General features: G+C 49.5%; 1 protein-coding gene across 1 annotated transcript in view; it reads left to right on the top strand.

Moving 5' to 3' along the window:
* Positions 1-24,792, top strand: part of CPLANE1 (ciliogenesis and planar polarity effector complex subunit 1) — a 72,383-nt gene that overhangs the window by 30,043 nt on the left and 17,548 nt on the right. The window contains exons 26-41 of the mRNA XM_081089956.1: positions 1,481-2,372; positions 3,931-4,079; positions 4,683-4,849; positions 5,538-5,617; positions 6,689-6,768; positions 9,707-9,899; positions 12,208-12,486; positions 12,669-13,430; positions 14,753-14,919; positions 16,326-16,458; positions 17,253-17,307; positions 19,099-19,203; positions 21,597-21,665; positions 22,550-22,659; positions 23,264-23,447; positions 23,614-23,760. Of these exons, the coding sequence (XP_080946082.1) occupies positions 1,481-2,372; positions 3,931-4,079; positions 4,683-4,849; positions 5,538-5,617; positions 6,689-6,768; positions 9,707-9,899; positions 12,208-12,486; positions 12,669-13,430; positions 14,753-14,919; positions 16,326-16,458; positions 17,253-17,307; positions 19,099-19,203; positions 21,597-21,665; positions 22,550-22,659; positions 23,264-23,447; positions 23,614-23,760 (3,572 nt within the window). The remainder of the gene's footprint in view (positions 1-1,480; positions 2,373-3,930; positions 4,080-4,682; positions 4,850-5,537; positions 5,618-6,688; positions 6,769-9,706; positions 9,900-12,207; positions 12,487-12,668; positions 13,431-14,752; positions 14,920-16,325; positions 16,459-17,252; positions 17,308-19,098; positions 19,204-21,596; positions 21,666-22,549; positions 22,660-23,263; positions 23,448-23,613; positions 23,761-24,792) is intronic.

The following is a 24,792-nucleotide window of genomic DNA, read 5'->3' as shown; positions in this document are numbered from 1 at the left end:
GCATGTGCCCTGACCAGGAATTGAACCATGACCTCCTGGTTCATAGGTCTACACTCAACCACTGAGCCACACCGTCCGGGCAGATTTTTTTTCCTTTATAATTCTGGTATCTGAAATGTAATTTATCCTTTTCACACCTGGAAGAGTATACAGCTGAGCACACCCTTGCTTACGTGAAGTCACCCCTCTCCTCCAAACATCGGCTGACACCGAATTGTGCAGGGTGTGCTGGTTGACCCCGGAGGCCGCTTGCTGTGCCTGTTCAATAGGCAGAGACACAGACCTGGCGCTCTGCCCCGGCCCAGCAGGAACTCTGACTTCTCCTTCATGGAACTCGCGGTCTGAGTTCTGCCCCAAGGACCATGTTGAGAGAGAGCAGGTTGGCAGTTCAGGTGCCTGCCCAGCAGGTTCAGTAGCAGCAGAGAGTGTTTGAAAGTCCCTCCTTTTGTGTGGGAAGGGTCCTGCGGCAGCCCCGCCTGCTCGAGCACGTTGTGCCCACGGGAGCTGGACAGGCAGGTGCGAGAAGAGAAGCAGCGCAGGCTAGCGGGTGTGCCGGTGCCGTGTGACTTTTATTGTCTCTGTGCTCTGACCTTTCAGAGCAGCGGTCGCCAGCCAGTGGTCCGAGGGCCACTGATGGTCCGTGAGGTCCGAAAGGTTGGCGACCGCGGTGTTAGAGGATTTATTTTTCCTCCCAGAAAAATATTCATGTTTTCTAATAGGAAACTTTCTGTGAATATATCTTTATATATATATATGTGTGTGTGTATATATATATATATATATATACACACATTTCTTTATTGATTTCAGAAAGGAAGAGAGAAGGAAAGAGAGATAGAAACATCAATGATGAGAGAATCATTGATCGGCTGCCTCCTGCACACCCCCTCCTGGGGATCAAACCTGCAACCCAGGCATGTGCCCCGGCCGGAATCGAACCTGGGACCCTTCAGTCCACAGGCTGACAGCTTGACTGAGCCAAGCTGGCTAGGGCTCTGTGAATATATCTTAACACAAATTTTTCCTTTTATATTAATGTGTGGTATTTTTTATTTTTAACATTTTATTTATTTTTATCCGCACCCAAAGATATTTATTAAATTTGTTAGAGAGTGAGAAAGGGGAGAGAGAGGGACAGAGAAACATCGATTGGTTGTCTCCGGTACACCCCCTGACTGGGATCAGACCCAAACCTGGGTATGTGCCTTGACTTGGAATTGAACCTGCAGCCTTTTGGTGGATGGGACGCTCTAACTGACAGCCACCCGGTCAGGGCTGGTGTTTTTTAGATTCAGAATGTTCAGCTCTAGCGAGCACTTAGAGATCGTTTAGTCCAACCCCCTCATTTGAGAGAGAGATAATCGAAGCATTAAAAACAAATACGACTTAGTCAGTGGACACGATTTTTATTGTCAATTCTAACATAAGATTTACTGATTAAATGATTAATGTTGTCTTTTCTGATTTTGTTTTGCTGTAGAAAGGCTCCACGTCACGTGGAATCAGCGTTGACTGCTAAGCCCGGTGCTGACAAGAGCGTGGCGGAGCCGAAAGGAAGCCCCACGAGAAGAGGCCAGGAACCGGTGCTGCAGAACGCACCTCCTGTGATAGGCGTCTGGGAGTTTGAACGCGATGACGACGAGTACGTGAAGTTCCTGGACCTCTTCCTGAGTTACGTCCTGGAGCGAGACCTGCGTGGTAGCGAGGACCCCGGCATCCCGTTGCTGACGAGCTTCTCGGGGCACCTTAGAGAACAGGAACTCAACCCTCTGCTCTCGGGCCTGCACACAGCATTGCACCGCCCGGGCCAAGCCAGGGGCCAGGGCGTGTTCCGAGCGGGCTCCTGCTTCGAGGTCGCCCCGGAGCCTGAGGACCCCAAAGGCCCGGCGCCTCCAGCCCCAGGGCTGGCCGCCGGGACCAGGCCTCCTCCAGAGAACCCCCTCTGTGATTTTAATGAAAGTGGGGGGAGGAGCGGCTTGTTCGGCCTAAAGCAGAAGGCACTCTACAAGACACAAGGGGACGGGACAGAGAAGCCTTGCGTCCTGAGGGTGTCGAGCCGGAGTCCGTGGGCTCCCGAGGGCAGTCGCAGGGGAAGGTGCGTGTTCAGAGCGATCGGGGGCAGTGAAGCAGACCCCCTGGCCGAGCTCCCTCCTGCGCTGGGTGCAGCGGGCGGCGCGGGGCTGCGGGGGCTGCTGGAGTGGATGCTGCGGTGGGCCGCCCGCAGGCTGCCCTGCGACCCCAGCCTCCCGGCGCCGGCCCAGGCCCGGCCCGTCCTCCGGGTGAGAACCTCTGCGGCTGCCATTCTGACATCACTGTGGCTCTCGGAACAGCCCTACGCTGCTGCGTACAAGGCCAGGAGTGCCGTTATGGAGGTTAGTGCCTGAGTTACTACACGCAAATGGGAACTCTCTTTTCAGATTAAAGTATATTTACATTTCCCCAGGTGTTGAAGGATTAAGAAACTAAGCTAATGACACGATTGAGTATAATCTGATTATCTGATATAATAAAAGCCTAATATGCAAATTTACCGAACGGCAGAACAAATGGTTGCTATGTCATGCACTGACCACCAGGGGGCAGATGCTCAATGCAGGAGCTGCCCCCTGCTGGTCAGTGCGCTCTCACAGTGGGAGCACCACTCAGCCAGAAGCTGGGCTCATGGCTGGCAAGCGCAGCGGCGATGGTGGGAGCCTCTCCCGCCTCCATGGCAGTGCGAAGGAGCAGCGAGCCAAGCGGTAGGGAGCGAGGGGTCTCTGGCTGGCGGACGTCCCCCGAGTAGTCCCGGATTGTGAGAGGGCACAGGCCGGGCTGAGGGACTCCCACCCACCCTCTCCAGTGGACGAATTTTGTGCACTGGGCTTCCAGTTGATGATAATCACCTAATTATTTTTCTTCTTCAAGTGGTTCCTTTAAGTCTTAAAAGTGATTAATTGGGGTACAAGTGCTTTGTGAGTTTTGAAGGCTTTGTGTCTGTTGATAAAAAGAAGGAAACGAGGACCATTTTTAAGGGGTGTTACCAGATCTGTTGCTGGAGGTGACCTTGCCCACCTGTTAGGACGCGCCCCCTTCTGTCCTCTCTCTCCTTTCTGGGTTCCTCTCAGCGGTGACGCTGGTGACGCTGCGTGTGTAGTGGTACATTTAGTGTCCATGGGAGGAGGGGAGCCCAGGAACCTCCTGCCACCGTCTCGGTTGACCCCCTCCATGGTCTAATTCTGCCCTTGTTCTGTTTTAAACTGCCTCCATTTGAAAATAGTTTACTCTCGGACAAGATGTCAAACTCAAAGGCCAACACCGGCCAAATAGACGAGGTGTGGGGCCTGCGGGCTGCAAGTGTGACGTGCTTGTACTAGGATGAAGGGTGCGTGGGAGAGAGAGAGAGTGTGTATGTGTGTGTGTTATTTTTTATGAGTTTTTTTTTGTTTTTTTTTTAGATCAGTTTTTGTTGTCCTAAGGTAGTTTATAAGATACTGTGATATTTGTTGTCACGGAAATGTGTGTTTCTAGGTGGTCCATAACTAAGTATCTAAGTAAGCGATGAAAGCTTTTCCCCATTGCAGTTTTAGCTGTAACTGTTTTTGCCTCCTGTGTCATTCTGAAGTCGTTACCGCCTTTATAATAGCAAAGAGATTAAAAGGAAGCAGCTCTGCGTGCGTACTGTTGCTGTCCCAAGGCCTGGGGACACTGGCGGTTCCCTTACACGTTTCTGAGGCCGGTTCGTGTGATGCTGCCCAGGTGGTCAGGTTTGCTTTCTCCGCGCGGAATAAGACTTGGCCGTTGCCCCGCATCCCATAGATGTGCACTCGTACCTGGCAGAGGAGTGAGAAACGTCACCAGGAGAAGTTCTGAGGGAAGGATTAGCTAATATAAAACATAAGGAAAAGCATGGATTAGTGGTGGAATCTAAGTACTACAAATGGCTTGTTCTAGGAGCAAGAGCATCCTGGCCCTGGGTCTCCGATGGGGCCCCCCCGTGAGGGTGCCTGTGGGACGCCCGCCGGCCGCTCAGGAGCAGGGTCCGGGCCAGCGGGGCCTGACGGAGGGGATGGCCATGGTGAACCTCGCCAGAGCGTCTTGACGTAAGTGCTGACTGCGGCCTCCTTTTCCCTGACGACGCCTTGTTTGATGCCGTTGGGCTTGAAGGGAAGGCTTGCACCCTTGAAGGTTAAGGGATGAAGCATGTCCTTGCACTGGAGAACCTGGGAGTGAGCACTTCCTGAAGTGCCTTAGGCGCTCCTTGCACACTCCTCCCTGTCTGCCTAGCCTTTACCTTCTGAGGGCGGAGCAGCTCGTCCTGAGAGACCCCTTGTTACGGGAATGGGTCTCCGATGCCAGAGGAAGTTGAAGGTATCGCTCGCCCCTTTTCCCCTGGGAAGCAGTGCTCTGCGGGGTCTGTCCTTGGACCCCAAGGTGGAGCCTGTACGCAGGGGAGGGAGTCCTTGGTGAGAAGGGCAAGCTTGAACGAGTTGACATTATTCTGATCTTTTGAGTAAATTGGGAGGCCCCGTCATTCATTGAATAACCTTCCCTTGAGCTGCTGCTGTGCACCAGGCGTGGTTAAACACAGAGACCTGAGAAATACAAGCACCAAATTTTTTCTTTTTCAATAAACTGTATCAATTGAAAGCAAGCTTGTTTCCAAAGATGAGTTACAGTTACAGCTGCTTCATTTTTATCAACAGAATGCCGACTGAAGCTCGAACCCCTGAAATACAGGAAGCCAGTGAGGAGGGTATTTCTGTCACTGATGACACCGATAAACAAGTTGTAGACATCATCGATGAGGATCTTTTAAGAGGAGACACGTTTACACAGGAGGAACTGGAGACACTCCCACCAGACCATGAAGGCCAGTTCATTTGGCTAATCTCTTTGCTTGGCTTTATTAATTTGAAATTGGTGAATGATTATCGGTGATAACTTAGTCTTATGTCTAAAATGGTATGTTTATAATAGCCTAAAATAAAAAATTAAAACCGAGTCAATACGTTTGACGTGTTGAGCACATTAACCGGAATTTAAATCGTTAGACTTTTGCCTGCTGGGTAATTGCCCTGGGGCTCTTGTTCTGTGGCCTTCTCCTCGGCCGTCTTCCTTAACACAGGGGTTCTCCGGGCTCTCCGTGGGGCTCTCCGTGGGGCTCTCCGTGGGGCTGCTCACACCCACGGAGGCCTCTCCAGGCTCATCTCAGACCACTTGACAAGGAGGGGTTGTCTCCAGGCGTTTTTATGTGTTTCTGTAAGGAGGATGGACAGTATTTCCGCCATTTTCTTTTTCCCTGTATTAAGTCCTGAACTGTCTAAAGCAGGGGTCCTCAAACTACGGCCCGCGGGCCACATGCAAATACAAATATTGTATCTGCTCCCGTTTTGTGCATAGGAATTTGTTCATAGTTTTTTTTAAACTATAGTCTGGCCCTCCAACTGTCTGAGGGACAGTGAACTGGCCCCTGTTTAAAAAGTTTGAGGACCCCTGGTCTAAAGAGTGAAATGACCATTTCCCAAATGGTCCCTTTTCTCTCCCTTGTTTCGCTGCAGAAGACGCCAAAGGACCTGTGCGAAGCCCCGAGAGTCCCCACGCTGCCGCTCACACACAGACATCACCGCGGCTGTTAGAAGTAAGTCTGCACATAACGCTGCAAGTTACTTCAGTGATAACGTCAGTGTAGTCAGTCGGCGCCTCCAGGCAAGGCCCTCACCTCCTGAAGCGCCGTGGACGGCAGCGTTGCTGTGCGCAGGGTTTCTTTCCACTGAAAGTCTGCCATCAGCCATGTCAGGCAGTGACTTAAGTGTTCATGTCAGGAACTGTGCAGCCAATTGAGATACTCAAGAGTGAGGAAGGTATTCTTCACTCAAAATACGTAACTCAGCTGTCGTGTGTGGTGTTTGCACTTACGTGCACTTCTATGTACTACTAGAGGCCCAGTGCAGTGCACTGGGGCGGTGGGGGGGCGGTGGGGGGGTGGGGGGGGTCCCCTCAGCCTGGCCTGCGCCCTCTTGCAGTCCAGGAGTCCTCGGGGGATATCTGACTGACAGCTTAGGCCCGCTCCCTACAGCCGGCAGTTGGACACCCTTAGCGCTGCCCCGGAAGCGGGAGAGGCTCCTGCCACTACTGCTGGGCTCGCCAGCCATGAGCCCAGCTTCTGGCTGAGCAGCACTCCTCCTGTGGGAGTGCACTGACTACCAGGGGGCAACTCCTGTGTTGAGCGTCTGCCCCCTGGTGGTCAGTGTATGTCATACATGTCATAGTAACCGGCTGTTCCACCATTCAGTCGATTTCTATATTAGCCTTTTATTATATAGGATTGTTTTCTCAAAACAGTGAACACTGCATTTCCAGGTGGAATGCAGACATTTCTAATGGTTGAGACAATTCCTTTAAAAAGGATTAATCTTTCCTGGCTTTCTCATTGTTCTCACAATGTACGTATGTGACGATGGCCAGATACGCATGTGTTTGTGCATACGTTGTACTTGAACGTGCCCAGTGGCTCCCGGTTGTGGGCCAGAAGCAGAGCACAGAGGAAGGCCTGGTCAGAGCAGAGCCTACACTGTTAAGTTTTGGCCTCTCACTGGCTTTGAAAGTTGTCACTCTGGGTGAGTGACGGATGTCAAGACCAACTCAAGACAGCGCCTGTAACACCGACGTGTCTCCCTCTTTTCTTTTTGGGTGCCGTTCCTCCCAACAGCATTCCACAGGAGCAGCTCCGTGTCCACGGGGGGAGCCAGTGGAGAAATGTGTGGAGGAAAAGCCAGCGGCACAGAATGGGTAAGGGGCGGGCGATGGAGGCGACGGCAACTGCCGTGTGTCCATCCGGGAACGGGCGAAGGGCGCTCGGCTCATCTCGGATTCACTCGATGGATGGATTTTGTTTCTTACAATTTACGATATACATGTTATGGTGATACTGTGCTCCCAGTGGAGTTGTAAGTTCAGTTTATAGCAATGGTAAGTGATGAGTTGCAGTGACTTACACTCCTAAATCTCAGTAGAGTGAAATAAGTGAAGATATCTAGCCTCTTGTTCTCCCATCACTCTCAGCCTTATCCAAGTAAAATGTAGCTGCAAATTCACCAGGGTTTATTCAACAGCTAATTAGGGAACCACCCTTCCAGATTCCCTTTTCATTGGATCATTGTGAGTCAATCTGTCACTATTGTGGTTTAATTATTGAACACTCTTCATAAGGCTGTGGTGAATATACTCTGCTGGCTAGCTTAGTTACGTTTCAAGAAGAGCTAAATATTTGAAATTTTAGAATTGCCTTGCATGAGAGGCAACATAATTAGATTCTCTCTCCCTTCTCAGTGTGAAAAATTTGTTCGGTTCTGTGGAAAATTAACAAGAAGAATATATTTAATGTCATGTGCCTTTACAAGTAACAGAGATATTCCTGTCACTAAAACCAGTCTTTACAGTTGTGAATGTGAGAATGGGCTCTCTCGTGTTCTGAGCCAAGGCCTGCCCCTTCCACAGGTGGAACTTGAGGTCCCAGCTCACCCCATTTCTCCACCCACATTTGAGATTTTCTTATTTCTGTTGCTGAGCAGGCAACAGTGTCCAAGTCGTCAAGCTGTCCAGACATTGCTATTGGCTTTGTTAGAATCTGTTACTAATCGCTATGGTGACAAATGTAAACAGGTGGTAATTATGAGCTAACTTCACAGAGGCTGGAGTAGCGGATGTTTGGACTCTGCGATGGCTGGCCATTCAATCACCTGTCTCTTACAGAATGTAAAGAATATCTTGGTTCCTAAGCGATCATTAATCTTTAATTGTAGTACGATCGAAGCCTTTTCAAATCATGAACATACCATTCCTCATTCATTTTGTGTAGACAGAAGTTCAGAAATTCCTAGGTAAGAACTTTTGCATACACTACCATGTTATCCTGTTTTATAAATAGATAAGAGAATAAACTGATGCCTCCTGTACCTTTTGAAACAATTACTGAATGTTTTCACCAAAAACTAAGAGAATAATATGAAATCAACATGAAGCATTAAAAAAGTGACGTAGGTACACATTTCTGACACCTTTAAGTGAATTATTGAAAGATTTTCCTCTTGCCCTAACTGGTTTGGCTCAGAGGATAGAGCGTCGGCCTGCAGACTGAAGGGTCCCGGGTTCGATTCTGGTCAAGGGCATGTACCTTGGTTGCGGGCACATCCCCAGTAGGGGGTGTGCAGGAGGCAGCTGATCGATGTTTCTCTCTCATCGATGTTTCGAACTCTCTATCCCTCTCCCTTCCTCTCTGTAAAAAATCGATAAAATATATATTAGAGAAAAATCTTTCTTTTTTTTTTAATAGGTGTGTTTTAAAGAAATATAGGAACTATCTTAGAACAGGCTTTTTGAAAAAAGTAGTGGCTCTCTTATCGAGAGATGTGGCAGTTGCTCACTTCCGGCCTCTAGGGCTTCCAGCAGCACACAGAATGCTTTCATCCGTGAGCAGACGCATCCAGTCCGCCGCGGCATCTTCGCAGAGGTGGGCCATGTGTCCCGTGTGGCAATCTTGCTGGGAGGAGGATCGTGTAGCACAGCTTTACTTTAGAAAATTCTCCGTCGCTAGCATTAACCTGCTTGCTACTCATTGTCTGAGTCAGGCAAATGAGTTGTAATGCCTGTTTTCCATGGAGTTGACAAGTGAGCTTTTGTTCTTGTGAACCTTAGGTGGTTGGTAAAAGGCGAATATTGCTGAAAGGAAATGAGAGCAAGGCCTCATAAATGTAAATGCAATTTAGTACGTTCTTTTCTTTTTAGAGACAATGATGAGTTTATTTGGGTAGGATAATGCCTGCTCCCTTATTTAGTTTAGGAGATTGATTTGCTTAGAAAACATGGAGTACCTGCTATGTTTAAGGAATAATCATTTTAGTTTGTTTTTAGGGTTTAATTATAAAAACAAACTCTGATTTGTTCGGAAATGAAATGTTCGTAATACTGTTATTTCACATTTAATGATCAGTGTGAGTTTGCTGTATAGCAAACTTAGAATTAAACATTTTTTAACCCTTCTTAGAATTAAACATTTTTAACCCATACATTCCCTGTTTTCTTTAATTTTTGTATGTTTTTATTGATTTCAGGGAGGAAGGGAGAAGGAGAGAGAGAGAGAGAGAGAGAGAGAGAGAAACATGAGTTATGAGAGAGCATCATTGGCTGCCTCCTGCATGCCCCCTACTGGGATGGAGCCTGAAACCTGGGCATCGGGAATTGAACCAGTGACCTCTGGGTGCATGGTTGATGCTCAGCCACTGAGCCACACCATCCAGGCACATTTCCTGTTTTCTTAACTCCACTCTGGGTCATTAAATGTAGTTAAAAACAAACACACACATATTCTCAAACCAAATTACATAGTTTGTACAGCGGAAAGAATGACTTGCACAAGTTTCAAACTCAGATGCCTACAGGGACCAGGCAAGTGAGATACTTGTGTGAACTGCCCTGGCTTGTCACGCAGGGAGGGGACCAGGCTGACCGTGCAGCACACGCCTCTTAGTGAAAGCGCTGACGACCTGTGTGTCTGGTGGAGCCAGATGCGAGGGGTACAGGGATTGAGGCTGGAGGGTTTAAATTTCCTGAAAACTTTGAGAAAGCTTTAAAGTAGAAGAAACGAGCAGGACCCAGATATTCAGATCATAGCCATGTAATGTGCTGTCTTGGTTAACGTGTGGTTTCTGTTCATACGCTCCCCGCGCAGAGCACAGACCCCTGCATGTAAAGAGAAATCGTCTCCAGACCCACCCGTGGTGCCCAATGGAGTCAGCGTTGCTTCACAAACCCTGGTGCCCACGCCCCCGCGGGCCCCGCGCCGTGAGCCCCGGGCGCGGCTGCCAGACTCTCCCGGTTCTGTGAGGCAGATGCTCCAGGACGAGGTGTTCAAGTTAGTCCAGGTGAGCAGCTCTGCCAGGAGCGCGTGAGGCCACACGTGATGCATGTAAGGTCCTCACATGTGGACACACGTCCAGGAAGGGGCGGCTGGAATGGAATCGCCTGGCTTCTCTGCTTTGGGCACGTGCTCATTCCAACGCCCAGATCTCCAGGGCCTAGAGCAGCGGTTCTCAACCTGTGGGTCGCGACCCCTTTGGGGGTCGAATGACCCTTTCACAGGGGTCGCCTAAGACCATCGGAAAAGGCATATATCATTACATATTGTTTGTGTGATTAATCACTATGCTTTAATGATGTTCAATTTGTAACAATGAAATTGGGGGTCCCCACAACATGAGGAACTGTATTAAAGGGTCGCGGCATTAGGGAGGTTGAGAACCACTGGCCTAGAGGCTGACTGGTTTCTACTGAGCGTTTTGAGACGCAGAGGTGCCCACAAAGTGAGGTGGGGGGTAAACCCGCCCGGCAGACTCCTGCTCAGAGGGCCCTGAGCTCATCCCTGCCACCGCCTGCCACTGCCTATTCCCGCACACCGGCCGGGGCTTGCTTGGAAGTTGCCGGCTGCAGGTCAGAGTACTTTCCCTTTGACTTGCAGCGTCTTGTTCTCACCTGGTCATCCTCCTCTCTGTCTACCGAAGTTTAAAATTATTTTCCTTTCCCGCTTTGTACCTTAGATACTCGTTTCCCTCAACTCAGTTCTCCTCGCATGGGATGCGATACACCGTTTTCATTGGTGATTCTTGATGTCTTTGAACTTATGGGCCTGATGAGAATACCTTTCTGCCTGTTCCACTGTTGAAACTGATTTTATTTTTATTCTCCCCAGTCCTTTTCCTTTTTGTAACCTGTTTTAACAGCTTCAAGTTCTAGAAGCATTTCTCAAACTTGTTTCTTGGATTGCACAGGGCCTTTGCTGGTCACTGCCCTCTGTATTTCACCAATTCTGCAAAGAATTTGGCTTCTCGCAAAGGTTAAGAATCACTGTCAGCCACCCCTGCCTTCCTTCTCTTTTTGGAAGTGGTGACAGGTACGTAGGTGACCAGCGTCTAGAGCTTGTTTGGCGAATCTTCATCCTCGTACGTTTCCGGACAAGCGCCCCGGGCTGTGGGACAGTCCCTATTCCTGGGCCCAGACTGTTTGTTGAACCCGTGTCGGTGCGCACAGCTGGGTCCCATCTTCTTCTTGGCAAATCCCTGGACCTGTGGGTGCCCGGGGGCCGCTTCTTGACACCCACTCCGTGATGCGCCTGTTGATGCTGATGGTGTTCTCTGGTCACGACCTTGGAAATGGCAGAATGGCCCTTGTTCCCGCTGCTCCTCTCTGCAGGGCACCCTGCTGGGCCAGGTGGAAAAAGCCACCTGGTCCCCGTAAACATGTCATCCTGGCTGCATCCCGGGGCCAGTGCCTGGGGCTCACCTGCTATGGGGACTGAATGCTGCGCAGGCGTCAGCCGGACGTGCGTACTTGCACTTGACCCAGCCAGTCCTTCCTGGGAGCTCCTCACCCTCACCCGTCTGCCAATCTCTGCTGCTTTCTTTCCTGAAAGCCCGCCCACACACCTTGGTTGTAAGGAGGACATTCTGAGAAAAAGGAACTGTGTGCAAGGCCGCCTGCCCTGTTTATGGGAGTTCTGACTTAGGGGAGGCTTAGGGGAGTGTCGAAGGTGGTGCCCCTAGCTACTCCTTGACCTTTCCAAACAAGTCTGTGCACGTGCAGACCCCGGGTTTTTACTGGAATCCTTACGCCTTATTCCTGGATACCCTCGCCTAGTGGACAGTGTAAACACGTGTCCTCCCAAGATTACTCACTCCACCGATTGTATCTAAAGATAAAAACTGCAGTAAAAGCCTAACGAGGCAATCGAGGAGGCCTGGTTGCTGTCAGCCAAGCTGTCCCTTAGCCTTCTCTATTGCAGTGAAGCTGTGCCGGAGTCATCTGTTCATTCGTGTTCAGGGGCTGCTGGCCAGCCCAGCAAGGTGGTGCCCGTGTGAGCTGCCCCCGGCACACACCCATCTTTGAATTCTCTGTGATCTCCTCCCGCCCATTAGACCCTCCGCTGGGATCGCTGGGGTACTTAAGGCACATTGCTGCAGGGTGCTCCCGGGGCAGCTCCGTGAAGGCAGGAAGCCAGTCTTTTCCTTTTCACTAACAGCCTCCCAGCTGCGCTTCCCGCCCAGCGTTCCTGGGTCTCGCCGACGCGAAGGAAGACAGACGGGCGACTGTGGTGGAGAAGGCAGCTGATCGTGTTGGTTCTTCATGTTTTTCCCCATTATATTCTCAGACGTGTCTTTGATTTTTATTTTCTTGCAGCTGCAACAGATCAACTTCCTGACTCTGATGCAAATAGCAGGGTCGTCCCTTCCCAGCCTCCCGGACGCACAGGCACGGGCACAGCAGCCGCCGTCTGCGCGTGTGGCGGGAAGCCCAGTGTCCGGCCCGCCCGGCGGGAGCGGTGGTGACGGCGCCAGGGGAAACCTGAAGGAGAAACTGCCCGTCCAGCTCCCGTCCACGGGGCAGCCTCACGCGGGGGGCGCGCCCGCCCATCCTGGAGCCATGCCGGCCGGGCCGAGTGGCGGCGACCATTCGCAGGTAGCGCCTTCGGCAGCCCCACGGCAGGCGCCCCCGAAGTTGGGTGGTTTTTGTTCCTGGAGTAAATAGCCTTTTTGGCAATTATTACATCCCAACCCCTCCAGAGCATATTGAACAGCATTTACCAAATAAGGAGTTTGTTACATATTTTCAACTTACGTAATAGCTTTTTTCTCTTCCAGAATGTTCCACACGGGCGTATTCCTTGTGAATTAGAAGGCCAGCCTCGGAACAGCGGACTGTCTGCAGCCCCTGAAAGCTTGCCGCCGGCTTCGTGTCCCCCGGGCCCTGCGGGGCACGCTCCCCTCCACCTCGTGTCCCCGCCTTCTGCCCTTCCGAAGGCACCTACGCTTCCCGCTGCCATGGCGCCCAGACCGGGCGATGCTTTTCCTCTGCTCCAGTTACAGCCTGAGCAGGGACTTAAGCCCTTTGCCTTCCCGGCAGAAAGGGCTCTGTGGGTTCCCCCCAGAGGTCTGCCGCCGCCCAGAGAGGCCTGGGGGCCCCCCAGTTCCCGCCAGCCCCCCGCGCCCCCGAGAGCGATGCACACGTCAGTGCCCCCTGGGACCCGGAGCCAGCGGAATACGGACGCCCAGCAGCCGGCAGCGGGGCAGAAGACAGGGGCGGGGGCTGGCATGACAGACATCCCGAAGCACTTGAACTTGGATCAGTACGTTGGGCAGGAAAGCGTGACACCTCAGCAGGACTCTTCGGCAGTTACAAAGCCAGAAGGAGTGTTTGACGTTAAGCCGGGGCCCCTCGAGTCATCTCCTCGTTATGCCTTCGGATTCCCGTTACTGCACCTGCAGCCCAAACCTGCTTTTACGTTTTTCTCCGTGTCAAGAGCTCCGGTGGCGGTTCCCTCCGCACCTGTCAGAGCCGCCGCGGGAGCGGGGACGCACCCAGGGTTTTCCTTCCTCCGCTCCTGCCCGTCGCAGGAAAACGCGGTAATTACCTGTGTCCTTTACACCGTAACCACTGCGCCCTTGGGGACGAGTCTTTACACGGTTCCTTCGTAAGAACAGTGCTCCTGTTACTGACAATCACATCCAAGTGCAGTTCAGAATAATTGGGGCATTTTAAAGGTTTAGGTCTTGTACATCAATACCAGAATTTGCTGAATGCTTTCACACACGTTTCTTCTATTCTCAGAAGAAATAAGTAGTAAAGTAGAATGCCCAGTACATTTGTGCATGTGTGTGTGTGTGTATGGGGAGAGAGAGAGAGAGAGGGAGGGAGGGAGGGAAGGGGGAGCATTGTTCAAGGCTCCTAGCAGTTGTGATCTGGTTGCCTCCAAATCTGTTCCAGGTTAAAATTGTTAAATGGATCCAGGTCTATAAATAGTTGCACATATTAAAAAATGGTGTCTTTTTAAAGTACTTGAAACAGAAGTTTGAATCTTAATAAGGCCACCAAAACTTCTTATTGATGAAATTCAAATTGGTCAGGTTCTCATTTTGTAAGTCTGTAGTATCATCCTAGGAGGGTGACCAAGTAATTCATTTTCTAGTGCACTTTTAGGATTTGAAGAGGAGAAAAAGGGGAGGGGCAGTAGCAGAGGGTAAAGGGGATAAATGGTGGTGGAAGGAGACTTGACTTGGGGAGGTGAACACACGCACAACATACAGATGTTGCGTTACGGAATTGTACACTTGAAGCCTGTATAATTTTGTTAACCAATGTCACTCCAATACATTGAATTTAAACAAAGGTTTGAAGATGGTACTAGGAGAAGAAATGGTCATTTCCTTAGAAAAAGTACTTACCATGCCTTCCTTTCTTCTGAACATGTTATGAACAGGGAAAAAAAAATGCTTCAAGGGTAGGAAAGTAGACGTTTTGAGAAGGATTTAAAGGCTTCTTTATTAGAGAGATTAATGTCCCCAGCATTGGTGGTTACCCACATGCTGCTAATGTGCTAGTCTGTTCGTTCGTACTCTCCACCCTTGTGTATCCTCCCTAGTCCAAAGAATTTAAAATCAAGTAGAGGAAGATTTTTAATATGGAAAAGAAATGAAGAAGATGAGGACTGTAGTTTAACTTTTGGAATAGGGCAACCCAGTTGAAATTCTCAGCACTCCACTGTCATTTATTCGTTAAGATCAGGATCCTCATCTTACCCGTCCAAATCAGCGTGTCATCTTTGTCATGTTTCACCTCTTGCACATCTTAGTTTGATTTAAACAAATGTTTTTCCCAATATTTTATTAGCATATTGCATAATTGAGGTATGTAATTATACATTAATGTGCTTTATCTCTTTCTATAGTACAGAACCCCTCAGCTTACTCTGATTGGAAACCTCATTGCGTCTAAGCAAAGCCAACAGAGACCACCCCCCGATTTCCTGGAACAAGGCGATCCTGGGCACCTGCAGCTTGGACAGGACAAAGGGGACCCTCCTGAAGTGAGGCCAGAAAAGGGCGGCAAGAAAAGGCAAGGTTTAGGTGACCCCTTCCGTTAACGTCACATGGTTATAAACTGCGAGTCAGCTGGCTCAGCCTCCTACCAAACACAATTGCGTGTTCCGTTTCCCTGTCGGTGTCCTGCATTGGAACACACCTGAGGATGAGGAAAATCCCTGTGTTATGAGAGATAGATACTGTTATTTTTATTTTATTTTTTTATTTTATTTTTTTTTAAATATATTTTATTGATTTTTTACAGAGAGGAAGGGAGAGAGATAGAAACATCGATGAGAGAGAAACATCGATCAGCTGCCTCCTGCACATCTCCTACTGGGGATATGCCCGCAACCCAGGTACATGCCCTTGACCGGAATCGAACCTGGGACCTTTCAGTCCGCAGGCCGACGCTCTATCCACTGAGCCAAACCGGTTTCGGCAAGATACTGTTATTTTTAAAAGATGTTTTAAAATGATTTTCAGAGAGAGGGAGAGAGAAACATTGATGTGAGAGCAAAACCTGGATCGATTGGCTGCCTCCTGCACACGCCTACAGGGGTTCGAGCCCAAAGCCTGACCAGGAATCGAGCCAGCAGCCTTTGGGTGCCCGGGACAACACCCAGTCCACTGAGCCACGCGGCCAGGGCTGGAGACAAAGGCTGTTCTTTTTTCCATTTTAGTAGGCAGTTCTCTCCTGGCACTCACAGTGGGGGGCTCCTTTCCTGTGGCAGGTGAGCAGCCGGCTCTGTAGCACAGACCTGAGCTGCCGTGCAGCATTCTCAGCACCCGGAACCAAATGGGCCCTTCCCGTCTGACCGCGCCCTCCACTCTCATCTAGGAAGTGGGAGGCTGAGTGACGGGCCGGCGTCAGGCTGAGACGTGTGCCTGGAGCAGGAGGGCTGTGACCTGTGCTGAAGGGCCTCCCCAGTGTTGTGCTCATCGTGGGCGCTCAATGCGTGTACTGACCAGCAGATTATTACTGAGTTAGAAAACACTCTGAAATGTTTACATTTATGGCCCTACGTTCTGTTATCAGTGCTTTCTTTCCAGAAATGGGTCCTTCCTCCACCTTGTCCGGTGTTCCCTCTTCCGGGTAAGCCTCCTGGAATGGAGGTGTCCGGAGGCTCCTGGCCAGCTTAGAGCCGCAGGAAAGGGAGCTTGACCATCCCTGCCGGGTGTCACCCTGGCCTGAGACTCCGTGGTCACCCAGACAGTCAGCCCCTAGCAGAGGAGCTGGGGACAACGTCATGTATCCCCGACTTCTGCTGGTATCTGCTTTTATTGTAGCAGAATATCTTGCTAATTTAATTAAATGACATTGAAAATAATTTATGGACATAGTTTCCATAACTGTCTCCCTGGGTAGCATGACACGAATGAGACACTGGTTGGTGTTACTGAAACAGTAGGCGTATATTTCACTGTCGTCTTTCACAGGCAAAGACGACGAGCTGAGAAAGAGCTGCAGGAAAACAGCTCCAAGCAGCAAAGGAGAAAACCTCGTGTGGCCGTGCACCCAGGCGCTGCTGTCCTTCCTGACCAGGACTCGGGGGCAGCTGGGAGAGCCGAGGTACCTAAACCTGCCCCTTCTCCCCGGCCTGCGCGCAGAGCCAGGGCAGGGGGTGGGGGTGGAGGGGGTGTGGGGGGGTCGGGATAGGGCGCCTGGCGGGGCTGGAGCACCGATCGTGATCGGATCGAGCACAGAGCCTCCGGGAGCAGGGCACAGGGTGCGGTGGGACGCAGCTCCATGGCCAGAGGCTGCGGCTCAGAACACGTGCCGTCCGCCTTCTTACCTTGAAGTCACTCTGCTCTCCCCTGCGGCACCGCGATGCATTGGGTGTGACTTGGGTTTCTCCTGCTTCAGTTTCCTCTCTCTCCTCAGGTGCCTCTAAAAGGTCCCATACACGTTTATTATGCAGCCTGTGTTGGAACTCGGATCTCTTCCGACACTCCTGAGCGGGGACCTGTTGACCTAGTTTTCAACAACAGGTTAAATGGAACAGCTTTGTGTACAAGGCGCACACTTCTCACAAAGTCCTCATTAGTGGGCCCATGAACAGTTCTGCCCCGAGGGGGTTCCCAGGGGGTACAGTGAGCTGAGACGCGCTGCAGGAGAGAATGCAGGCTGTAGTTAGTCCCGAAGCCGGTGACGCTCTTTCTTTATTGCGTGGCTTGGGACTTTCGGAAACTCCTTCGTAGGGTTACGTTGATGGAGTAAATAATTTGATAGAGTAAATATTTCTAGAATTAAGGGATTTGAACCTATTCCTAAGACTTAACCATTCTCAGAGATATGATATATATTTTTAAAAATAATAAATGTCATCGAGTTAATCTTGGGTTGATCATTTGGGATTCGTTTAGGAGCAGCGAGAGCATCGTGGTTCCCAGACGTTGGATGCCTTCGAAATCCCTCTGGGTATGTATATGCCTGATGAGTGTGGTGTCTGAGTTCAGTTATAGATGTTTCTATAAAAATGAGGCTAAATTCTTCCCACGTGATCTGACACGGTGGTGTGTGTGTGTGTGTGTGTGTGTGTGTGTGTTATCCAATAGAGCACTCCTGACAGGGCAGTGGTCAGCAAACTCATTAGTCAGCAGAGCCAAATATCAACAGTAAAACGATTGAAATTTCTTTTGAGAGCCAAATTTTTTAAACTTAAACTATATAGGTAGGTACATTGTTATTAACTTAATTAGGTTACTCCTAAGGCTTAGGAAGAGCCACACTCAAGGGGCCAAAGAGCCGCATGTGGCTCGCGAGCCGCAGTTTGCCGCCCACGGGACCAGGGCCACAGGCCAGGTGCAGATCACGCCTGTTTCTGGAATCGGCTTCCCTGAAACGCAGCCCTGCCCACGTATTGCACGTTGTCTGTGCGGCGTTGGCGCTGCAGCAGGCCCAGCGTTGCAGAAAGGGACCCTGTGGCTCACAAAGCATGTACCCTCCAGCCCAACTGCTACAGGGAGCAGTGCCATTAGTTAGAAGCTCCAATAACGCGCTGATATTTAAGGCCCAGCAGGAAGTTACGGAAGAGCCTGCCAGCATCCGCTTCCTCACGGAAAACACGTGCACTTTCACGTAAAGGCCTCAGCTCAGAAAAGGGAACTTGCTTATGGATAGTAAACGGTTTTCTTTCTTCAGCTGGTTGTGTCTTCTTGCAGCCGAATGTGTGTATCCCCAAGGCTTCTCCTCAGGGAGCCCCTCTCTGGGGCGCCGCCCGCCCAGCACATCCCTTCGCTCATCACCCCGGAGGCCCGTAGCTGTTGTTTCATTCCGTAGCCCGGACTGACAGGCACAGGCCGTTGGTGCTGACTCCGTCTCCCTGGGGCGGGGCGGGGCGGGCTCCAGTCCCAACCCCCTGATCTTGTGTTGGTTCCTCTGGCCAGTCCCGGCCTGGAGCTCCCCAGGGGCTGCCGGGAGCCGCTGCCTTGGCATAAACTCGGGTCTGACCGGGGGCTCGTGAGAGATGAAAGGCGCCCCGCACTCGGGACGTTCCGAGGGTGTGGGGAGCTCTGCTGGGAACCGAGTTATTATTACAACACAGCATAGCTGATACTCTCTTACTCTGCTAGACTCCTGGGTGAGCTCAGAAAACCCAGTCTGCACCCAAACCCCCTAACAGGCTGCGGACTTCGATCCCACCTCCCGCCGCACCTCTCCGTGTGGTGGGAGCTGCCTCGGGCACAGCATTACAGTCACCGCCGCCCCACCTCCCCACCAGCTGGCTTGTTCTCTCTTTGTTGGTGTTACTACCAACGAACCCCAAACACAGGTCCTTCTGAGGCCGGCCTGCCCCTCCGCTCCTGGGCACTCACAGCCGTGCCCATCTCCCGCCCTGGTCATTCCTCCGCCGGCGTCTCTGCCCGTCCCCACCATTACTGTCAGTGTTCCCGCTCAGGTCCGTGCTCCACACACCGGCCGGGGGCTTTTTCCAGAACATCAGTCTGACCATCAGCCCCTGCTTAACAGTCACGCTGCTCCTCAGCCAGAACAACGCCTCGGGCCGAGGCCGGGCATGCAGTCCCCACGATTTTGGTTGTGATGCCACTGAGCGGCCTCTGGGTCAGATGCCATCGCATTCAGAAAGTCCCCTTTGGTAACATCCCGACACCCCAGACCCCCCTCCCTTGCGTCAGCTCCCCCGCCTCTGGGCTCCTGTAATCTGTTGGCTCCTCTCAATGGTTTTCAATGTTTGTTGTTACATTTAAGAAACGCTACACGATGGCGTCACCACCTCCGCTGGGCTGCATTTCCTGGCCTCTGTGAGAAAGAAGGCTGTGGAATGCCAGGATGCGAGTACAAACACAGACCCAGGTGACACGCTGCGTTACTTTAACTTAAAACATTCCTATATTTTGCAACATTTAATATATTTAGACTTTTGGGGGGAATTTTAAATTATGTGGTGTTAGCCATCCCAGGTTCTTATCCCCAACCCTGATACATGCTTTACACATTTGAAACTTAAAATCAAATTTCCAATTGAATTTGTGATAACTTAAAGCATATTAGAGATGTTTGTTCAGAGATGCTATGGGCTGCACCCTAACTCCATGGACAGAATGTTGAACTCTGGCAAGTCGTGCCTGAGGTTAGGAGGCCGGGGTGTGGCTGGAAAAGGTGAGTTAGGGGGTCCAGGTTGTCTGGGCTGTGGGGAGGGCGACGCAGCTCTGCCCCTGGAGAGGGAAACAGCGGTGGAGGGGTAGGGCCTGCAGTGCTGCCCGACAGACTCCCCGTAAATGCGAGTTCCCCGCCCTTGGCCTTGGAGTGATTCTTTCCTAGGACGTTCGGGAAGCAAGTTGTGAAGAAGAGGAAATGAACCATGACGGCACATTCGGAAGTGATGTTTTGGTGTTTTTTCCTTTGTCTTTTGTGCATTTTACACAGTCAGACATGCATAGCACAGCCGGCGCCCCGGCTGCGGCACACACGTCGGGGGGGCGTTGCTCTGCTCCCCAAGAGTTTAACCTCGTGGCTCCAGTGTTGTTTTTCCCGGTCCCTGGGGGCAGACTCTCCAGTCAGAGTGTCTTCGCATGTTGTTATTTCATTATTCACTTACAGTATGGGACATGTTTGCTGCGGTGTTGAAGGTGATTCGTATCTGCCGTGTTCCGTATCATTGCGCATTGCACATGAATTAATGGGTTAAATGAGTGTTAATTAAGTGGGGTTTAACATGCTGTGTATTATTTAGTAATGCTGGATGGATATTCAGGTGTTTAAGGGTTGTTTAATGACATGTAGCTGTATTGGATGGGCTGGGACATTTTCCATTTGTGCCATAAATATGTAATTCCTTAATGTCAAGCACATTAGTGGTTTCTAGTATTTTTCATTGCAAAAATAAGGCTTCAATGAGTTATTTTGCATAAGAGCCTTTTTTTGGTCATTACTGTGATTTAGCTCTTTTATCTTTACCAGTTTGAAAGGTCAAAGAAAGGCATTTCACTTTTTACATTTTTGCTTCTTTCTGAATGAGATTGACCATGTATAAGATGTTTTTTAGTGTGGATTTGAGATATTCCTTTAAAAATTTTTCCCCCCAATTACTGTTTACAGTCAATATTTTGCATTAGTTTCAGGTGTTCAGCATAGTGTTTAGACATTCAAATGCTGCACAAAGTGTTCCCCTGACATTTCCAGTGCCCACCTGGCCCATACATGGTGATCACAGTATTATTGACTGGATTCCCTCTGTGGGACGTCCCCTCCCGTGACTAGTTTGTAACTACCTATCTGTCCTCAATCCTTTCACTTTTCACCCAGTCCCACACCCCTCTTCCCTCTGACACCCAGGCTGTTTTCTGCATCAATGGTCTGTTTCTGTTTTGCTTATTTGTGTATATTGTCCTTTAGATTCCACATATAAGTGAAATCATATGGTATTTGTCTTTCTCTGAATGACTTAATTCATTTAGCATAATACCCTCTAGGTCTGTTCATGCTGTTGCAAATGGTAAAATTTTGTTCTTTTTTTATGACCAAATAATTTTCCATTGTTTAAATGTACTACACGGTTTTTCTTATCCACTTACCTACTGATGGGCACTTATGTGCTTCCAGATCTTGGCTATTGTAAATACTACAGCAATGAACATAGGGGTGCATATATTCTTTTGAATTAGTAGTTAGTGTTTCCTTGAATATATCCCCAGAAGTGGAATTGCTGGGTCATTAAGGCAGTTCCATTTTTAATTTTTGAGGAATCTTCATACTGTTTTCCACAGTGGTTACACCAGTCTGCATTCCCATCAGCAGTGCATGAGGGCTCCCTTTTCTCCATATCCTCTCCAGCACGCTATATTTGTTAATTTATTGATGATAGCAATTCTGACAGGCTTGATGTGATAGCTTTTTGTGGTTTTAATTTGCATCTCTCAGGATTAATGACCTTAAGCATCTTTTCATATGTCTGTTGGTCATCTGTGAGACATTTTTAAATGAGATAGCGCTTGGGTGTTCTTTGCTGGGTAGTCTAAAGTCTACAGCCTATTTGCCAGGTAATGAGGCCCAGGATATAAATAATAATAAAATACGAAGTTATCATTAATTTTTAAAAACTTAAGCTGTCAGTCTACTTTTCTACTATCTTTTATACCCAATAGTCTAAAAATCTGCATTTATGTATTTAATTTTTCCTGTGTTTGTGAAATCCTTTTTCTTTTTCTATTTCTCCTTCTGCCTCAAATCTCCTAATTGACTACAAGATAAAGAAGCTGCTTCCCAAGTGGTTTCTGAATGTCGGAAAAGTCAACAAGCCATCTCCTCCACATCAGGTGTGATTTCTCCCTTTCTAAAAAAATTTTTTGAGAAAGCATGACTATCAAAGATTACATTTGCATGAAGTCAAAACAGGAGTCCCGCCCCCTTCTCTTGCCCCCAACCCCCGCCATGAAAAAGCATTCACACCAATCCATGGATCGAATAGAGACAGATGGTAATTTAAGTATTTTCACTTCCTGTCTTCTAGCTTTATGGTGGCCATAAGGTATAAATTCAAGCCCTGGTACCAAGTTTCCAGTACTCAATATGAAATGAGTTATGGCTTGCATATGAATTTTGAAAGTACTGTTCTATTAAAAATAGATGCTGGGAAATAAGATTGGAGTCCTAGGACAAGAGACACTGAGTTAGATTGTCTGCTGATCTATTGTGACAGGTTTCTTTATTTTACTTTTGAATAAGAAGTTAAATGAGTTTTATAAAATTTAGGTGTTAAACATCTTAAGTAGTAAAATTTATCTATGGACTCTGTGAATTAGGTCCCCCTCATAAAGCTATTAAAATAAACAGATAAACAATGTTGAAAGCAAAAAAGAAATTAGTGATAGGTTAAATTCCTAAAATCCGATTTTATCGAAATTCTCCTAAACAAACAAACATGACTTAATATGATCTGAAATGGAAAATAGAAAATACAATATATTCTTGACATGACTTAGATAATTTATTATTCTTTGAATCATTCATATGAGAAAAGCAATCGTCAATCTCCGATAAGAATTACTCTAGAGTAAATTATACCTGTGAAACTTTTACTTAGATTTTCAACAAATACATGTTAAGTTGTTTGTTGATAACTTGTTCTTACAAAGCTAACGACTTGGGATTAATTACAGATTTTTTTTATACTCCTGATTTTTCTTTTTTTAATTTTCAGAATGTGAACCTTTGACTGTCCCTCAGCCGTTGGCCCCAGATGTGTTTCTGAACCTCAAGCTTCCCTCCGAAAGGGCAGAGAAGCCTTTGGCACCTTTGGCACCGGACACGGTATGAAATTTGGTTTGGGTTTTGTTCAGAAGTTTCCATAATAGCTTTCTGCTAAAACTTTAGTATAGGGCAGTGATGGCGAACCTATGACACGCGTGTCAGAGGTGACACGCAAACTCATTTTTTTGGTTGATTTTTCTTTGTGAAATGGCATTTAAATATATAAAATAAATATAAAAAATATAAGTCTTTGTTTTACTATGGTTGCAAAGATCAAAAAATGTCTATATGTGACACGGCACCAGAGTTAAGTTAGGGTTTTTCAAAATGCTGACACGCCGAGCTCAAAAGGTTTGCCATCACTGGTATAGGGTCATTCTCATTATTCAACTCTACAGATGAAATGAGACTGCCAGTCTCACCTGGAAAGGTAAGCTTTGCTGGAAAGGTCAAAAGCGTAAGGTTAAATATTATGCCCCTAAATATTATCACTGAGATGATAGCACTTCTTTCTGCAGCTTTCCCAGAATTGGGCGCCTGGGAGCCCTTCTTGCCTTCGGAAGCGATGTTTTTATGGGGGTGGAGGGGCGGGGGGTGGGGAGGCGGGCAGAGTGGCCATAGAGCGTAAGGAACGTAACCACTTGGACGTTGCGCTTTGGCTCAGGTTGGACACACTTACCTAAATGTGATTGACATTGAAGCTGGCGACCTGCAGGAAGTGCCTGCCAGAGAGCCTTCCGATGAGGACACCCTCCCAGGGCAGGCGGAAGGCCCGTCCTCTGCGGCGTTACATCCCATGGCCGCGTCCGTGACCAGCGCTGCTCCCCTGCGCAGGGGGAAGAGTCAAGGTAACGTTCCCACAGCACTGTTCGCCCTGCTTACGTCTCCTGGCTCCCCTGGGAGCCACTGCATCTTGGATGTGTATATTCGTGCTCAGAAATGATCTGTTAATCTTCCGAATTCCTCGTTTAGAAGCGTAGGATCAGTCTTCTATGCCTTTTGCTTCCTTGATAGGACCTGCCAGTTCTGCGGTGGACTTCCCTCTCACACCTGCAGAGGTGTCGCCATCCTGTGTGGAGGGGGGAAGCTGGAGAGCAGGCGCTGCCCAAGCGGAGGAGCCTGGGGTCCCCTCCCCTCCATCGTCAGTCAGAGAGGACAGAGGTGAGCGCCTCAGACGACAGCAGAAGCTGCCCCTTCCGCTCCCTGCCCTGGGGGAGACGAGCACTAAACCCTGGCAATTGCAGAACGAACCAGAAGGCGACCTCTCCCCTGCCCGGGAGATGGGCACAGGTGGGTAAATGTGGGTCCGGCTCTCGGCCATGGATATTTTGCAAGGAGGCTGCAGATGTCTTTTCTCAATTAATGAGGTTGGCAAAAAATATCCTGTGGGGTTTCATGAGATTTTTGGCGTTAAAGGAACTCTCATGTTTAAAAAGGTAGGAAATTCTAGAATAGCACATAGGAATACACAGGCCTGGTCGCCAACAGTACCTCATAGTAAAATACTGAGTTTTATAGTCATAAATCAGGTTGCATTATTGTATCGTACTTGCAAGATTAAGAAGATGATTTCTTCAAAACCCAGTCATTACATCATGTGAAGGACCAGATGAGCAAACATGCGCCCAACCTCCTGCAGCAGCGACCTGTGGGAGGCCTGGCCCCTCCTGGGCTGTCAGATGCCTGAGGGGGGGCGCAGTCGGCACTGCCTGCTCATGGTGTCAGCACGGCCTCGGGGCCTGTGAGGAGCAGGGTGGGACGGTGGCAGGGCGGGTGTCTGCAGCTGCAACTACACGTGGGGCCAGCATTTCGCACCCAAAGGCTCTGGCCTCTCTCCGCCAGGGCTGCCAGCTGCGTGGGCGTGAGGAGGACGGGGGAGGCTGCCGGCTTTCAGGCTGGAGCAGGAAAGAGCGTGCATTTCAGATCCAGACAGAACAGACCTGGGCTTCAGTCCCAGCCCGGCCACGGCCTGGGAGACTGGCAAGATTCACTGGATCTGGCTTCCCGGAGCGTCTGTGGGTGCCCTTGCGGGTCAGAGGCTGCATCCAGCCAAGCGCCTGTGGCTCCCTGGGCCTCCCGGAGTTGCCCCTCATTTCCTATCGGTTGAATTCTAAAATTTGAAAACTGGAACCAGACCCGTCGCCCTGTGACCACTGACTGTCTTGGGCAGCATTTCAAACGACAGCTTGCTGG

The sequence above is a fragment of the Myotis nattereri genome (assembly GCF_964212035.1).
Source record: "Myotis nattereri genome assembly, chromosome: 4".
Taxonomy (NCBI): domain Eukaryota; kingdom Metazoa; phylum Chordata; class Mammalia; order Chiroptera; family Vespertilionidae; genus Myotis; species Myotis nattereri.
The sequence above is the reverse complement of the archived record's forward strand: the minus strand, read 5'-3'. Positions and strand labels throughout refer to the sequence as shown.